At 38.6% G+C, this 17,157-nt stretch overlaps 1 protein-coding gene across 1 annotated transcript in view; it reads right to left on the bottom strand.

Annotated features, from left to right (window-relative positions):
• Nucleotides 1–7,099: 7,099 nt before the first annotated feature.
• LOC143736706 (uncharacterized) overlaps nucleotides 7,100–17,157 on the bottom strand; it is a 35,684-nt gene continuing 25,626 nt past the window's right edge. The window contains exons 10-11 of the mRNA XM_077227347.1: nucleotides 10,442–10,524; nucleotides 7,100–7,743 (exon numbers count right to left, since the gene is read on the bottom strand). Of these exons, the coding sequence (XP_077083462.1) occupies nucleotides 7,730–7,743; nucleotides 10,442–10,524 (97 nt within the window). The 3' untranslated portion in view covers nucleotides 7,100–7,729. The remainder of the gene's footprint in view (nucleotides 7,744–10,441; nucleotides 10,525–17,157) is intronic.

The following is a 17,157-nucleotide window of genomic DNA, read 5'->3' as shown; positions in this document are numbered from 1 at the left end:
ACTTACATTTCGGAAACACGCACGGCAGGCCTTCATCGCAGCAAAGGTCTTAACTGCATCCTCTATTTCGATTCTCTGTGCCAGTTCATGTTCTATGGAGATTGTTGCCAGTCCATTAACTCTGTTCCCTGTTCACAAAACGTTCCCCATTCAAAGCAATCGGGACGTCAGTGTGAAACAGCCAGCCACCGGTGTCAATGAGCCGAGCCGCCGTATTCAAGCACTGAGGGCGCGAGCGCCGCGCCCATACCTCCGGTTCAGTTTCCCGAGCCCACGAAGTGCGGCGAAAACATTTTCGGTGTAACTGCCAGACGGTTCAGCTCGTCTGCGACAATCTTTGCGGTATCCATCTTCATCGAATTTTGATATCAGATAGAGCCGGCCAGAGCACAGCATAATAAGTAGCCATGCGGTTCACTTGGAGGGCGGGGGCAAAAGCGTCGGGTTATTCAGTATGGATATACACAAAGACAATGACACGCCACGCCCCTACTGCATGCTAGAATCTCCGAAAACAAGCCGATTTCAACCTCAAAATGTAAGCTTTTAAATATACCAATACTGCTATCTCAAACATGGAGAGGCTTCTTCGTGATTTCAATTAACAGATTCTGCAAAAAAATGAAATTCACCAAATTTGAAAAAAAAAACTCTTCTTTCTCATTTTGCTCGAAAGTTGTGCTGCCGACTTGTGTCCCTGGTTTCTGTGACGGGTCACAAATGTGTAAATCCAGAAGCCCAGTATTTATCTGGAGGTCTTTGTCCTTTGCCTGTCAACCTGGTTTGTCTCTGCCTTTTCTGTTCTGCCCTGTTTGCCATTGTTCACCCTGCCTGTCTTGACCATTCTTAATAAAAAGCTGCAAATGGATTCCTCTGGCCTGACCCTGCCTCGATACAACACATATGCTGCATCTGCTCGCTATCTGCCGATCGGCTCTGGTAGTTCGGCTTCAGCACTGATGATGTTGTAGGAATAGTGCGCTCTGGTGGGTCTGGATTATTCTAGAATTTTTATTTTATACAGAAATAATTTATTTATAATTCCTATATATATATATATATATATATATATATATATATATATATATATATATATATGGCACAGGAAATATTACTTGCCTTACCTGATTAGAACAATGAAAAAATAAATAAAAAAAACTGGGTGGCGGAATCACTAAACCAAGAGAATTATTCTGATTTGATGATACACTCAAAATATTACACAAGCAGTCCTTTAAATTTAATGATATTCAGAACAGAACAAAAATTTTAAAAAACTATAGACAAGAAGTAACCGAATAATGTAAAGCGAAAGTGAAATTAAGTGGTGTTGGGCTCACGTAACTCTCTCATTAGAATCAAACTGTTTCAACATTTGCTATGTATTTGGATGCTAAACTATTCTTTATTATAGGCTTTGTACTTCACTCACGTTCCAATATGTGTGTGTGGTGTGTGTGTGTGTGTGTGTGTGCGTGTGAGAGAGAAAGAGAGAGGCGCGGGCGCGATCGAACTGTGTGTGTGTGTGTGTGTGTGTGTGTGTGTGCGTGTGTGAGAGAGAGAGAGGCGCGGGCGCGATCGAAATGTGTGTGTGTGTGTGTGTGTGTGTGCGTGTGTGGGAGAGAGAGAGGCGCGGGCACGATCGAACTGTGTGTGTGTGTGTGTGTGTGTGTGTGCGTGTGAGAGAGAGAGAGGTGCGGGCGCGATCGAACTGTGTGTGTGTGTGTGTGCGCGTGAGTAAGAGAGAGAGATGTGCGGGCGTGATCGAACTGTGTGTGTGTGTGTGTGTGTGTGTGTGTGTGAGAGAGAGAGAGAGACGCGGGCGCGATCGAACTGTGTGTGTGTGTGTGTGCGTGTGTGTGTGAGAGAGAGAGGCGCAGGCGCGATTAACTGTTTTTGTTTGTGTGTGTGTGTGTGTGTGTGTGTGAGAGAGAGAGGCGCGGGCGCCATCAAACTGTGTTTGTGTGTGCGTGTGTGAGAGAGAGAGAGAGAGAGAGAGAGAGAGAGAGAGAGAGAGAGAGAGAGAGAGAGAGAGAGAGAGAGAGAGAGAAGCACGGGCGCGATCGAACTGTGTGTGTGTGTGTGCGCGCGTGTGAGAGAGAGAGGCGCGGGCACGATCGAACTGTGTGTGTGTGTGTGTATGTGTGTGTGAACAGTGGAAACATACTCCGTCATTTTTTTCATACAGGACATCATTCATACTGCAAACTGTTTACTTATATTTGTGTACACTCGCTATAAAACACAACATCCTCAGTCAGAAAATTCTCAGAATCCACATTCAAACCACAATATCTGACTTTCTGTTGGTCGGAACTAATAACTGTAAATTAGAAAGTTGTTCGGCTTGAAGAGAACAATATACACGCCAAGTTTTGTAACTGTAGGTATAACTATCTGAGTTATAACACACTTTATGTGTCCTTTTTTAGTCATAAATTAATTTCCTCGCCACGGCCAAACCGTTCGAGATATCAAAAATCCGCTGGCAATTTATCATCCTCAATGTCTTGACTTCATGCTGACCGAGTTTCGTGGTGTTTGGATTAATTCTCTAGGAGAAGTATATAAAAAATAAAAGCATGCATTTTCCAAACAACCCATAATAGCTGACTTCCTGTCGAGCTGTCGTTAAACTTAGAGCAGGAAAGTTGTTCGGCCCGATGAGATCTAAATATGTACCGAGTTTCATATTATTACATGCAAGCATGTTTGATATATGGACAAGTGTTCGAATCGCATTCCAGGGGGCGCTGTCGAGCCCCCCTGCCACGGAATAAGTTACCTAAAGGCACCGGAGCGGCGGTGCCACCGGCTTTGGCCCTTCATCGCTATATTTATTTATTATATATATATATATATATATATATATATATATATATATAAACAAGCCGGTGGCACCCCGGTGCCTTTGGGGTTACTGTGCATGACGGGCAATAACGTAACCCCGCTTTGACCTTTGAGAAGATGTGTGCTGTAGAGCTTGCATTGGTGTGGGCTCTGCAAAAGTGTGCATTGAGGGCACATATCAACCACAAAGTATGCGTGAGCAACCTTCTGAAACCTAAAATGAAAAATGAGACACCCTACGGTCTCATGGACTTAATGGACACATGAAATAAGTACACAAGTTTGAAAGTTATATGAAGTGTGCCAAGACAGAATATTTGCCTGATCTGATTAGAAAAATAGTTTGTGTGTGTGTGTGAGGCGTGATTGAACAATGTAGACATAAAAACATACTCCGTCCTTTTGTTCATACAGGACATTATTCAAACTGCAAAGTGTTTACTTATATTTGTGTACAATCGCAATAAAACACAACATTGTGCTTTTGTCAAACTGTACTGCTAAACTACAACTGTCACCCAACCAAAATCTCTTACACACACACACACACACACACACACACACATACACACACACACACACACACACACACACACACACACACACACACACACACACACATAGTTTAAAAGCAAAAAAATCTTTTGGACATTCATCATATTGCATTGGTTTTCATTTCTTGTCCTCGAACAGAGCCCTAATCTGTTTATTTTTTCAGTTACACATTCTACATTGATTAAAAAAGAAAAATCAAATGTGTTTTTATTTTATACATAAATAAATAATCTATCATTCTGATGAGAATAAAGTTAGTGTTAGTTCAAATTTTAAGGAAAACAAATATATCAAATATAACAAACACATTCATTTAAAATTCATTCAGGTTCAATTACCAAACATACAAATCTCAATGTAATTTAAAGCAAACAATACATTTAAAATATATGGGTTGTATGCTATTTTTTTATATAAAAAGATATATATCCAAAAAGACAAGGCCTAAACTTTAACAAGGGTTAAACAATCACTGTAACAGACACAATCACAGACACAATCACACACACACACACACACACACACACACACACACACACACACACACACACACACACACACACACACACACACACACACACACACGTCAAATCACTTACATTTTAGATGCAATATTGACTTTTATTCTGTTTCAGCAGCGAAAATAGTTAAACAAAGATCACAGCAGAACCATCGAGGATCTCACAGCAACGCGTTCTCATTACTGAATGATTCAGCATTTTGAACGAATCGGTTGACTCAAAGATTCAATGACCAATCCATAATCTGTCTCATTCATGAATGACTCAGCCGTTCGAACGAATCGTTTGAACGAATGAATCAATGACTCGCTCATTAAGACGGTCGCCTGGCGACACCTAATGACGGTTTAGTGATATGTTTAAAAGTATCATTCTTTCCAACGATTGTTAATTAACTCATATTTGAAACATAAGCTATATATATATATATATATATATATACACACATGCATACACAAAAATAAAATAAAAACACATTTGAAGCGTGTTTGCTTACTAAATTGTGAGCTGAACGAAAGTTGCAGCAAAGATCAGCAACAGGAGTTCATTAATTCATTAATCACGAGAGTGAAGAGCTGACTGAAAAAAATTATGACGGAATATTTTGTGTAAAAGCGCCTATTTAAGCGAATCTGTCATTTACTCATTTGTTGTTCTGTTTTACCTGAAAACCGGAAACAATCGACCCCCGATATGGTGCTAATTTTAAAGTGACACAAAAAAGTATGCGGCTGCACTGGCATTCATAACGGTGCGCGTCCATGGCGACGAGCGAGCAGAACAGAGCGAACGTTTTTTCATTTCTACTTCCATAGAAATTCATTCGAGCGCACTGCGAGCGCCACCACTATAAATGTCCGTGCGGACGTCCTTATACTTTACTTTCACTTTTATATTAGCGATTTAAAAGGCCTCGCTGGTGTCTAACGTCGATTAACCGGTGGGAAAAGATCCTCACAGCCACATACCTAATATATTTATATTTAATTACAAATGCCATACCTGATAAAAAAGTTTTATATACTGAGTTGATATCATTTTGGACACAAGAGGGCAGTATAACCCTTTGTATTACTTGATGTATTTATTTTTTAACTGAATAGCACATTCTGGCTGTTTTTAAACTTGTACATTATTCTTAAATTGAAAACAAGAATAAAATGGGTTTAGTTCTGATATTTGTATAATTTTATCTAGAAATAAATGGTGTATAATTAAATTTTTAGAAGATAGGCTTTTAGTGTTTATTTTTTTTACATGACTTTAATCCCTCGCCATACCAAAACAATTAGAGATATTCAATAGATATTCACAATTATGCTTCTTTAATGTATTTTCATCATGTTGAAAAAGTTTGGTGGGAATAAAATAAACCACTTAAGAGGAGTGGGTAAAAGTGTAGAGCCTGGTTTTGCAAAACATCCACATTAAGACCAAAATAGCCCACTTCCTGTTGGGCTGGCTTAAAGTTGTTTGGCCCGATGAGATCTATATGAGTACAGAGTTTCATAATATTACATGCAAGTGTGTTTGATTTATGGACCAAATTTTCTGACCAAGTTTATGGACCAAGTTAATTTAATTAAACTAATTATATAAAACTATTTTCAATGCACTACAATTCAACTGGTTATATGCCTTTACTTATTAATACAACTTATTTAAAAAATACAAGGCGTAAGACATTTATTTTCTTTTTTAATGCAGGCCAAACCACACAGCAGTGAAATGGTTAATCTAGCCCCCCTCCCCCTCCCCACACTCACAGAAACACACACACACAGAGACGTAGGCTCAGAGAGAGAGAGAGAGACATAAAATTACAATTTTCAAACCAAAATATCTGACTTCCTGTTGGTTGGAGCTATTGAGTGTAAATTAGAAAGTTGTCTGGCTCGAGGAGAACAATACACATACCGATTTTTATTACTGTAGATAAAATTAATCCCCCCACTTTTGACAAAAGGTGGCGCTACTGAGCCCCTCACCACGCCCGTTTCTGAAACTTTGCACATATCTACTGGCTAATAAATGTGATGTGTCACGTTCAGCCCGGCCCTGATGGCCGCGGGTTCTGAACTGTGTGCAAAGTTTCAAGAGTTTTCGTGCACGTTAAGCGCCCCAAAAGTGCCCGAATAGTCGTTAGAATAATAATAATAATAATAATAATAATAATAATAATAATAATAATAATAATAATAATAATAATAATAATCCTTAGGAAAACAATAGGGCCTTCGCCCTTTCAGGGCTTGGGCCCTAATAATAATAATAATAATAATAATAATAATAATAATAATAATAATAATAATAATAATCCTTAGGAAAACAATAGGGCCTTCGCCTTTTCAAGGCTTGGGCCCTAATAATAATAATAATAATCCTTAGGAAAACAATAGGGCCTTCGCCTTTTCAAGGCTTGGGCCCTAATAATAATCCTTAGGAAAACAATAGGGCCTTCGCCTTTTCAAGGCTTGGGCCCTAATAATAATAATAATAATAATAATAATCCTTAGGAAAACAATAGGGCCTTCGCCTTTTCAAGGCTTGGGCCCTAATAATAATCCTTAGGAAAACAATAGGGCCTTCGCCTTTTCAAGGCTTGGGCCCTAATAATAATCCTTAGGAAAACAATAGGGCCTTCGCCTTTTCAAGGCTTGGGCCCAAATAATAATCCTTAGGAAAACAATAGGGCCTTCGCCTTTTCAAGGCTTGGGCCCTAATAATAATAATAATAATAATAATAATAATAATAATAATAATAATCCTTAGGAAAACAATAGGGCATTCGCCTTTTCAAGGCTTGGGCCCTAAATAATCCTTAGGAAAACAATAGGGCCTTCGCCTTTTCAAAGCTTGGGCCCTAATAATCCTTAGGAAAACAATAGGGCCTTCGCCCTTTCAGGGCTTGGGCCCTAATATATAATCCTAAGGAAAACAATAGGGCCTTCGCCTTTTCAAGGCTTGGGCCCTAATAATCCTAAGGAAAACAATAGGGCCTTCGCCTTTTCAAGGCTTGGGCCCTAATAATCCCAAGGAAAACAATAGGGCCTTTGCCTTTTCAAGGCTTGGGCCCTAATAACTCTTATTTATTTTAATGACCCTAAATAATAAGTGCAGTCAGTCACAGTGCATTAAGAACTCAGTGGCAGTAGTGAAAATCCAGGTATTCATTTGAAGTTCTAAACTTCCTTTAATGTTTCAGAATCTTAGCAGTGCATACAAAAGGTACAAAAACAGTATTATTCGCTTAAAATTTCAGACTATCAAATACTTAATTAAAAAAAAAAAAAAGAGTAATAGTTGTATTGAACAGCATCACACAGAACAGTCAGGTCCAACAATTGGAGTCATGGAACAAATTACACTGACCAAAAAAAATAAAATAAAATTGTTATGCACAATTTTATCAAAAATATACAATACTTCAGTAACTTGCTAAAAATAATAATAACAAAAAAGCTAAAATAATGACCAATCAGTTAGTTCAAGATATAAATGCTAAACCAGGCAATTTTTTATTATGTCACAAAGTTAAAATTACAAACTAGGAAATTGATGTGTAAAAAATACTGCAACACACTCTATGACCAACTTTTCTTTACACTACAGCAAAGTTACAAAGCTGTGAAGAATTAGAGTTTACAATCCTATTCAAATAATGGAGTATGTCCAAAACTGTTTGTGGGAAGCTTTCATCACTCCTTTCCTCTTCAGTTCCTCTGTCATTATTCTTCATTATTCAGAGTAAATGAGTGTGGATTCATGGCTAATGTTGAGCCTCTTCTCCTGCAGAACTCCACTTATCGTGCTGAAGCTGTATTAAATGGTGATAGAGACAATAAAATAGAAACAAGAACCCATATTGCCCAAATCATTAAAGGAACAGTGATAAGTTATAGCAAACCTAAAACACTTTACAGATGGGTAACTTTTCCCTTTGGGACATAAGTGTAGTATTTTTAATTTAGACTTTTAAGAATTTTGTGAAGATCTGTAAGTTAATAAAAAAAATGCTTTTATCGCAGAAGACCTGTTTGATTTTTTTCAACAACTGTTATCTCTGTAAGTACACCATTAACTAACTTTTTAATCTTGAAAAAAATTGTCTTTGTATTGCAAGTATTTATTGCAAAACAATAATATAATAATTATTATAAATTTATTGCAAGTAAACCATAAATTAACAGAAAATTTCAATTTTTTAATTACACGACAAAGTCAGAGTAATGAGCTACCTGAATATCTTCTATTAGTTTACGGATTTATTTAACATTTGCAGTTTTTATAGGCTACCAACAGAAAGTAATAACAGAAAGTTATTATATATTTATATATTATATATTATATATAACAGAAAGTGTCCTGTTTTTTTGTTGTACGTATATGTATATATACACCATAAAACACAGAAAGTCAAACACACTGTCAATTAATAGAAAATTAAAAAAAAAAAAATTCTATGGGACCAAATCCTAGTAATGAGCTGCCAGTACTTAGAGTGATAACAAGACTTCTCGGTATAGTTGTAATAAATCATTTACCCACTAGAGGGAGGAATTGCGCCTTAAAATTGACACATTAATTGCTTTAAAAACAAAAACAAACATCAAGCTACACACAAACATTCATTAGATCATTGCAGAAGAGCGTTTCTCAGGAATTGTTTCTGAGGTTTATTAGAAAATGTTCAAAAATAATGTCTGACTATAGTCGAGTTTAAGTGAGCATTGTGCAGGGCTTTACTGTGGCAGTATCACAGTGTATAAACACAGACGTTTTTTAATATGGAAATATTTTTCTCTCAGGTCCAGTCAAGTGTGTGGTTAAAATTGTGCAATTTCATTTGACTTTGTCCCTGCATGCTTCAAACCATGATTACGATGAAGGAAATGCTGTCGATTGTTTTGTTGAAAAGAAAATTTGAATGAGTGCTGTGACTTTGAACAGCTATTGTGTCCAGCATGTCAATGCGACAATGTGGTTTGTTCCTATTTACCTAATGTCTGGCATAATAGTTTTATATAAGTGCAAATGTGAAAAGAAAATCATTATGTATGCAATTTACGCCTGTGTTTACCACGTGAAAATGTTAAACACAGAGATTTTATATAGAACACATAATAGACAAAAAGTATACAATATTATAGACAAAGAAAAAACAATGTGAACAACCCAAACCTCCTCAAAAATATGTTTTTCTTTTTGGGATATAAAATTCTGTTAAAAAATCAGTCTAATTATCAATTATCCTTTAAAAAAAAATATTGCATACTGTATTTATATTTTGCTTGTGCGGACTTACTCTTGAACTTTCTCTATATGGACTATTTTGTTTGAGTTTTATTCAAAGAGTCAACAGATTTATGTTATGTTTGCGTGTGCCTTACAAGTGTCTAAGTTGCCTTTATATTTTTAATACAATGTTTTTTTGGGGACTTTGCTGTCTTTGCAATCATGCTTTTTTGTGTAGTACTTTTGATAAAGAGTAAAAGGAAACAATAGTCAGCTCCCCTTGTTATAATGATTCAACCCTTTTATGAAAAGTTGAAGTTGTTATAACACAATGACATTGAAGGTCTCTAGGGTCACAGTGTTAGTGATAGTGTTTTGCAGTGGAAATGCCTATCTTTGATCTCCCTATTATCTTTACTGGGTGGCGGTTAGGGAAAAAGGGGTCAGAGGCAGGGGAATGCTGACGTTGTGGAGGTGCGATAAATGGGAGGAAGCTGCTTCCATTGCATCCACAATGAGATATGCAAAGTCCTCGGCTTCCTCTGAGTGTTTGGAGATGGGGAATGCGATGGAACGCCGAAAAGGGAAGGGTGTGGACAGATTAGAGGGAGAAAGGAACGATCTGGGTATGAAAAATAGGATTGGATCTGTCTTATTGCCTGTGAGAGGCTTTTGAATCAAACAACCAAGTCTCACTGCATCTAATCTGGGATTGTTTACACTACACACTAGCAATAAAAACATGTAGCGACCATGCCAAACACATGAGTGAAGAGTGAATTTATGTAATAATAAATATCCAGGCTTTTGATAGAGATGCTTTTATGTATTAAAGGGACAGTACTCCCAAAACATTTTTTGTCATCATTTACTCAAGATCATGTTGTTCCAAATTTGTCTGTATTTATAACACAAAATTGGATATTCTGAAGAGTATTTTCATCAGTTTTTGTCAAAAAGGAAGAGAATTTTCATAACATCTTGTGTTTCACAGTGAAGAAAGATAATATGTGCATGGTTTGTAACAAACAAATTTGACTTTTAAAAATGTCATCTTGCAGAACTTTAGAAAAAAGTCTGCTTTGCAAGATTCTTAATAAAGATGGCTGTTGTATTATATAAGATCTGATTCTTTATGTAGGGTTTTAATTGATTTACTTAGCATGAGTTTGTTAGTAGAAAATACATCCCCATTTTAAACAAGACTATCTAAAGTCTTATTCCTGTTTTCTCAAACATGTATGCAGTGATTATCACAGACAGAGAAGTAAGGGACATACCATTGTCCTCTCCAACTGATGTCTTACTGACTCCTAACAGCATAACACCGTCTTTGTTACTGTCTGTCCTCTGGAAAGAAACACTGAGTGCCCGCAACAACATGAAAGAACACCATTGAAAACGATAATGTGAGCCATCAAAATATAACAATAGCTCGTACACTTAAGAATTTTCATATTCGATCAGCAATTTAGTAAAAATAAGATTTTAGACAAGGGTAATGTATAGAATTGAATACTATCATACACTACTGTGCTACACTGTTCAACCCACCCAAAACGTCATTTGCAGTTCATGTTTAATATAGGGCGTGGCATTTACATTTTTAAATCCAGATTTTCGTAAAAAAAAGGCATTCTGATTAAATACTATGCGTATAAAATGATTTCCAGTTCAATCAAACTCAGCCATATCACTGTACTGATATTCAGAACATCAGCACTCTTGTTTGTGAAATATTTTACAACTAGATGGTAAAGTTCGTAGACAAACTTTAAGTTGGCTTGGAAAAGCCTACCCAGAAAGTTTGAAAAAGTTTTCAACTGTTCTAGCACGGTTTAACATGTTTCAAGTATGGTTTGCCACGTTGCCACATGATTTAGCATGTTTTAACATGAATGAATGGAGATAGGAGCAGGCTTCACTCAATGCTTAAACTTAAACTTTAAGAATGCTGGCCTGATGATTTGAATATATAAACAGGAAAGAGGCCGCACTATGCATAAATTGTTTTATTTGCACAAACGCGTTTCGGCACGTGACTTCTTTTTTGTGCAGCAAGATCAAAATGTAACCAATCTTATATACCCACACCCATTAACACACCCATAAAAAAAGAAAGATGAGTTATAAAGAAATAAAGATTAGTTGAAAATAGTTAGAAATAAATAAAAATTTATAAAATGTAGTTAGAAAGAAAGAAAGATCAGTTTGAAAAAAGAAAGAAAAAAGATCAGCTTGAAAGAAAGATTAGTAAGAAAGAAAGATTAGTTAGAAAAAATAAGTTTGGAAAAAAATAAATAAATAGTTAGAAATAAAGAAAGTTTAGTTTGAAAAAAGAACGAAAATAAATAAAGAAAAGTAAAAAAGAGGAATAGTGAGAAAGTAAGAAAGAAAGAAAGAAAAAATGATGGATTAGTTAGAAAGAAATATAGATTAGTTAGAAAGAAAGATAGATGTGGCGAGGGACGGCCGAGGGACGAGAGAGAACGGCGCGAGGCCGGTGGTGCGATTGCTAATGAGCAACGCCTGTATAGCACACCGGTCTCACATCTCTCACGGAGGAGCGGAAGCATAAAGGGGGAGCGACGACATTAATGATCGAGAGAGGAACAGGCCTGATTTTAGTTGTTCTGGTTTTTGTATTTGTGTTTTATTTTAGCCAGCAGGGAGCTGGAGGGGCGGCTGCCGTCCGGGAGGGAGCGGGGGAGTCGCCGCCGCTCGCCGTGGGCCGGAGCCTTCTGCCGTCCACCAGCAAAGGGGAGGAGCAGGGAGCGGGGGACTCCTGCCGTCTGCCCCAGATCCCAAGGAGCCGTCGCCGTCCACCGGGCGGCGGAGGAGTGTCGAGCCGTCCATCGAGGGCTACCCAGCGTCACCGCCAGGCACCGCGAAGGAGATCGCCCAGCTGGTGGAGGCAGCGCGTTGTGGGAACCGGACCATGTTTTTTTTTTTTTTTTTTTTTTTTCTCTCTCCCCTCTCTCGATCTGTCGCTCCTCATGCTTCCGTCTCCGTTTCCCTCGGCTTGTCGGTCCATACCCCCCAGGGATCGCCGCCGCCGGGGGGGAGTAGGCACAGGCTCCTGGGTGCCCCCCGGCCTGTGAGGGGCGATGGGGGTATGTGGCGAGGGACGGCCGAGGGACGTGAGAGAACGGCGCGAGGCCGGTGGTGCGATTGCTAATGAGCAACACCTGTATAGCACACCGGTCTCGCATCTCTCACGGAGGAGCGGAAGCATAAAGGGGGAGCGACGACATTAATGATCGAGAGAGGAACAGGCCTGATTTTAGTTGTTCTGGTTTTTGTATTTGTGTTTTATTTTAGCCAGCAGTCATCCGCGAGGGGCTGCTGGCCGTTATGTTTATTTTGGGTAAGCCAGCAGTCGTCCGCGAGGGGCTGCTGGCGGTATTTTAGTTTGTTTATTTTATTTTAAATAAAGTTTGTTAAATGTTCGCCGGTTCCCGCCTCCTTCTTCCCTGAACATTGTTACAATAGATTAGTTAGAAAGAGATAGATTAGTAAGAAAGAAAGATAGATAAAATAGTTAGAAAAAAGAAAGATTAGTTAGAAATAAAGAAAGATTAGTTTGAAAAAAGAAAGAAAAGTAAAATAGAAAGAATGGTTAGAAATTTTCGGAAAAAATAAAGAATAGTTAGAAAGAAGAGAGAAAGAAAGAAAATGGATTAGTTAGAAAGAAAGAAAGATAGATTAGTTAGATAGAAAGAAAGATAGATTAGTTAGAAAAAATTAAGAAAATAAAATGAAAAAAGAACGAAAAGAAAGAAAGAAAGACAGAAAAGTAAGAAAGAAAGAATAGTTAGAAAGGAAGAAAAGTAAAAAAAGAAAGAATAGTGAGAAAGAAAGGAAGAAAAATTGGCCGTTCTAGGGTTGAATCAGCTATAAACTGGCAGCACTTTATCTCACATTTATTAATATTAAAAGTGCAGAAAAAGTAAATATGCAATGCAGACATGTCAGCAATGTAGCGTAATACATTTTGAAAAGTTCATCTTTGCAGAATGCGAAGAAATAAAGAAAGAAAGAAATAAAGATGGATGGATTTGTCAGAAAGAAAGAAAGAAAGATGGATTTGTTAGAAAGAAAGAAAGATGGATTAGTTAGACAAAAAGAAATAAAGATGGATTAGTTAGAAAGAAAGAAAGATGGATTAGTTAGAAAGAAAAAAGAAGGATGGATTAGTAAGAAAAAAGAAAGATGGAGTAGTTAGAAAGAGAAAAATATGGATTAGTTAGAAAGAAAGAAAGATGGATTAGTTAGAAAGAAAGAAAGATGGATTAGTTAGAAAGAAAGGAAGATTAGTTAGACAGAAAGAAAGAAAGATATATTAGGTAGAAAGAAAGAAAGATAGATTAGTTAGAAAAAAGTTAGTTAGAAAGAAAAAATATTTGTTAGAAAGAAAGATTAGTTAAAAAAGAAATAAAGATTAGAAAGAAAGATTAGTTAGAAAGAAAGAAAGAAAGATTAGCTAGAAAGAAAGATTAGTTAAAAATAAATAAATAAAGAAAGATTAGTTAGAAAGAAAGAAAGATTAGTTAGAAAAAAGAAAGAAAGATTAGTTAGAAAGAAAGAAAGAAAGAAAGAAAGATTAGGTAGAAAGAAGGGTTAGCTAGAAAGTAATTAAGAAAGAATGAAAGATTAGGTACAAAGAAAGAAAGAAAGAAAGAAAGAAAGAAAGAAAGAAAGATTAGTTAGAAAGAAAGAAAGATAGATCAGTTAGAAAGAAAGAAAGATTAGTTAGAAAGAAAGAAAAAAGATTAGTTAGAAAGAAAGAAAGAAAGATTAGTTAGAAAAAAGAAAGAAAGACTAGTTAGAAAGAAAGAAAGATTAGGTAGAAAGAAAGAAATATTAGTTAGAAAGAATGAAAGATAGATCAGTTAGAAAGAAAGAAAGATTAGAAAGAAAGAACAAAGATTAGTAAGAAAGAAAGAAAGATTAGTTAGAAAAAAGAAAGAAGGATTAGTTAGAAAAGATTAGTTAGAAAAAAAGAAAGAAAGATTAGTTAGAAAGAAAGAAAAAAATTAGTTAGAAAGAAAGAAAGAAAGATTAGTTAGGAAAAAGAAAGATTAGGTAGAAAGAAAGAAAGATTAGTTAGAAAGAATGAAAGATAGATCAGTTAGAAAGAAAGATTAGAAATAAAGAACAAAGATTAGTAAGAAAGAAAGATTAGTTAGAAAAAAGAAAGGAAGATTAGTTAGAAAAGATTAGTTAGAAAAAAGAAAGAAAGATTAGTTAGAAAGAAAGAAAGAAAGATATATTAGGTAAAAAGAAAGAAAGATTAGGTTAAAAGAAAGAAAGATTAGTTAGAAAGAAGGAAAGATTAGTTTAAAAGAAAGAGATCGGTTCGAAAGAAAGATCAGTTAGAAAGAAAGATTGGTTAGAAAGAAAGATTAGTTAGAAAGAAAGATAGAAAGAAAGATTAGTTAGAAAAAATAAAGAGAAAGATTAGTTAGAAAGAAATAAAGATAGATTAGTTAGAAAGAAAGAAATATAGATTAGTTGGAAAGAAAAAAGATAGATTAGTTAGAAAGAAAGAAAGAAAGAAAGAAAGATAGATTAGTTAGAAAGAAAAAGATTAGTTAGAAAGAAATAAAGATATTTTAGTTATAAAGAAATATAGATTAGTTAGAAAGAACGTCCTGGTTGCGTATGCAACCCACCGTTCCCTGAAGGAGGGAACGGAGGACGTAGTCGACGTCGACTGAATTGGGATCTCGCTAGAGAGCCTGTCTTCTTCGAGTACTATTGAACGAGCCAATGTATTTGGCGTGCGTGATTCGCATCACACACTCCGCCCCCGCGGCGCGGGTATAAATACGGAAGTGGATGTACGCACTAGTTGCTTTTTCGCTGAGGAGCCGAGAGTAACCCGGGGTCAGCGGTGGTCCAGCGGTAGTGGCAAGGGGACTACGTCCTCCGTTCCCTCCTTCAGGGAACGGTGGGTTGCATACGCAACCAGGACGTTCCCTTTCAGTCGATAACGTCGGACGTAGTCGACGTCGACTGAATTGGGATCACCCTTTGAACACGCCACTAACGCTGCCACCTTCCAGTGCCTAAACCAAAGCCTCCTGATGCCCCCGCAAATTTAAGGCGGGGAAGGACAGGGCTTAGGCCAGGGAAGTCACTGCTGTTCCTACAGGACCACTGGGAAGCGTTCCCCGTACATTGGAAGGAAGGGACGCTGCGGAAGCCACGTCCAACCCAGAGGGAGGTAACGTGGAAAATACACATCTGAACTGGGCGGAAACCGGGCAGTCTAACATATGGAATGACACTGGGGTGGCTCCAGCCTAAGACGGGGGGAGACACACCGGACAGTGACGGCATAGAGACTCTGCCGAGGGAAGACACGGGCTCACCGCAGGGAGGTCGCAGGGAGGTCACTCACATATGGGGTCGCCGAAGGGACCGCAACATATGGACCCAGCCTAACACAGGTTCCACACTGCTTACGAGTGGTAGGCCTAACACCAGACGTTCCGCACGTCCGACGTCGGAGGGGTGTGGAGGAACTCAACAGGGTAAAATTTTAAGGGAACTCAACTGGAGTAGAAAGGCGCACGTATCCAGTCCATAGGAGGGGAATGGCTCAGCAAGCCGACACTTGAACCGGGCTCACGGTGAAACTGGCTTCATGAGAAGGGAGCCCACGGGAAGCAGCGGTTCAACTAGGTGTCATCCAGCCCCCAACTCTAGAATCTGTTTTAGCAAAGCATATCATCAACGCCCAGGCGGAGCACTTTACACTCATCATAGAGGAACTCAACACCTAAGTGGACATGTTGCATCTCGGATCTTTACCGAAATGAAGGCAAGCACTAAGTGCAACTTTGCATGGAAACAGCCTTCCCTCACTGCTGAATTCCAACAGATATTTGTAGAGCTGGTCTGTGGTCTATGACTTGCATTCTGTACACGTCCAAGCGAACGGACAGAGAAGCCAGGGCTGGATCTGCCTCCTCCAGGGCAGCGCTTGCAGGCTCACCACCTGCTCCTATTACGGGAGAGGTAGGAACCTTGGGCACAATCCGAGCCGGGGTCTCAGCTTGTTAGAGTTAGCCGGCCCAGACTCCAGGCACAATACGTTGACCGAAAGCGAGCAAGTCCCTACCCTCTAGTAGAGACCACGCGAGCAGGAGAACTGATATAACAGATTTTTTAACTCACTGCCTGCAGGGGCTCAGGGGCGGTCTCTGCAGTGCAGTCGCACCAGGGACAAGGCCCAAGAGGATAAAGAGGGACACAAGGATTTACAAGACCTTGCTCCTCAGGAACCTGACGATCAGAACGTGCTTCTGCATACTTCTGCAACACGATGAGCGTCGTTTAAACACCGAGACAACATCATTTTGAGGGTGAAGGAAAACAGCCTACTGCAACCCATTTTGCAGGAAAGAGAGCACTGAAGTGATCGAAAGCTTTCAGGATCTCCTCTGGAGAGAAGACGCACTCAACGACTAGGTTCCACTTCTAAAGGCGTAAGCACGCTACCCAATTCTAGGGGGTGCTCGCAGAAGTGATGGTATCTATCACATGTTCTTGTGATAGCCACCTGAACCTCCGCGTTCAGATATAAGACCGCCCGGAATCTCCGGGGGCAGAACGCGTGTGCCATCGTGCCCCGTCCCCGAAAGAGTTTTCAGGGGAAGTCAGGAAGGCTGTTGATGGGAACCAGGTCTAGTTGGGCCAATAAGGGGCAACTATGAAGACCTGTTCCTCTCCTGACTTGGCCCGTAGGTGCAAGCGACGGGCGCAAAAGACAGGAGCATTGCTCAACACAACATGTGAAGATCACTGGGCTTCAGGAGCATTTTCTGCTCAGCACTTGGGTGTGACAAGTTCACTGAGCTTCAGGAGCATTCCTGCTCAACACCGGAGTGTGATAAACTCACCGAGCTTCAGGAGCATTTCTGCTCAACACTTGAGTGCGAAGAACTTCACTGAGCGACAGGAGCATTTCTGCTCAGCACTTGAGTGT

This window comes from Siphateles boraxobius, unplaced genomic scaffold, assembly GCF_051911475.1.
Source record: "Siphateles boraxobius isolate OS27281-9 unplaced genomic scaffold, OSU_SipBor_1 130, whole genome shotgun sequence".
Lineage (NCBI taxonomy): Eukaryota > Metazoa > Chordata > Actinopteri > Cypriniformes > Leuciscidae > Siphateles > Siphateles boraxobius.
Note: the sequence above shows the minus strand (reverse complement) of the source record. Positions and strands in the feature narration are given on the sequence as shown.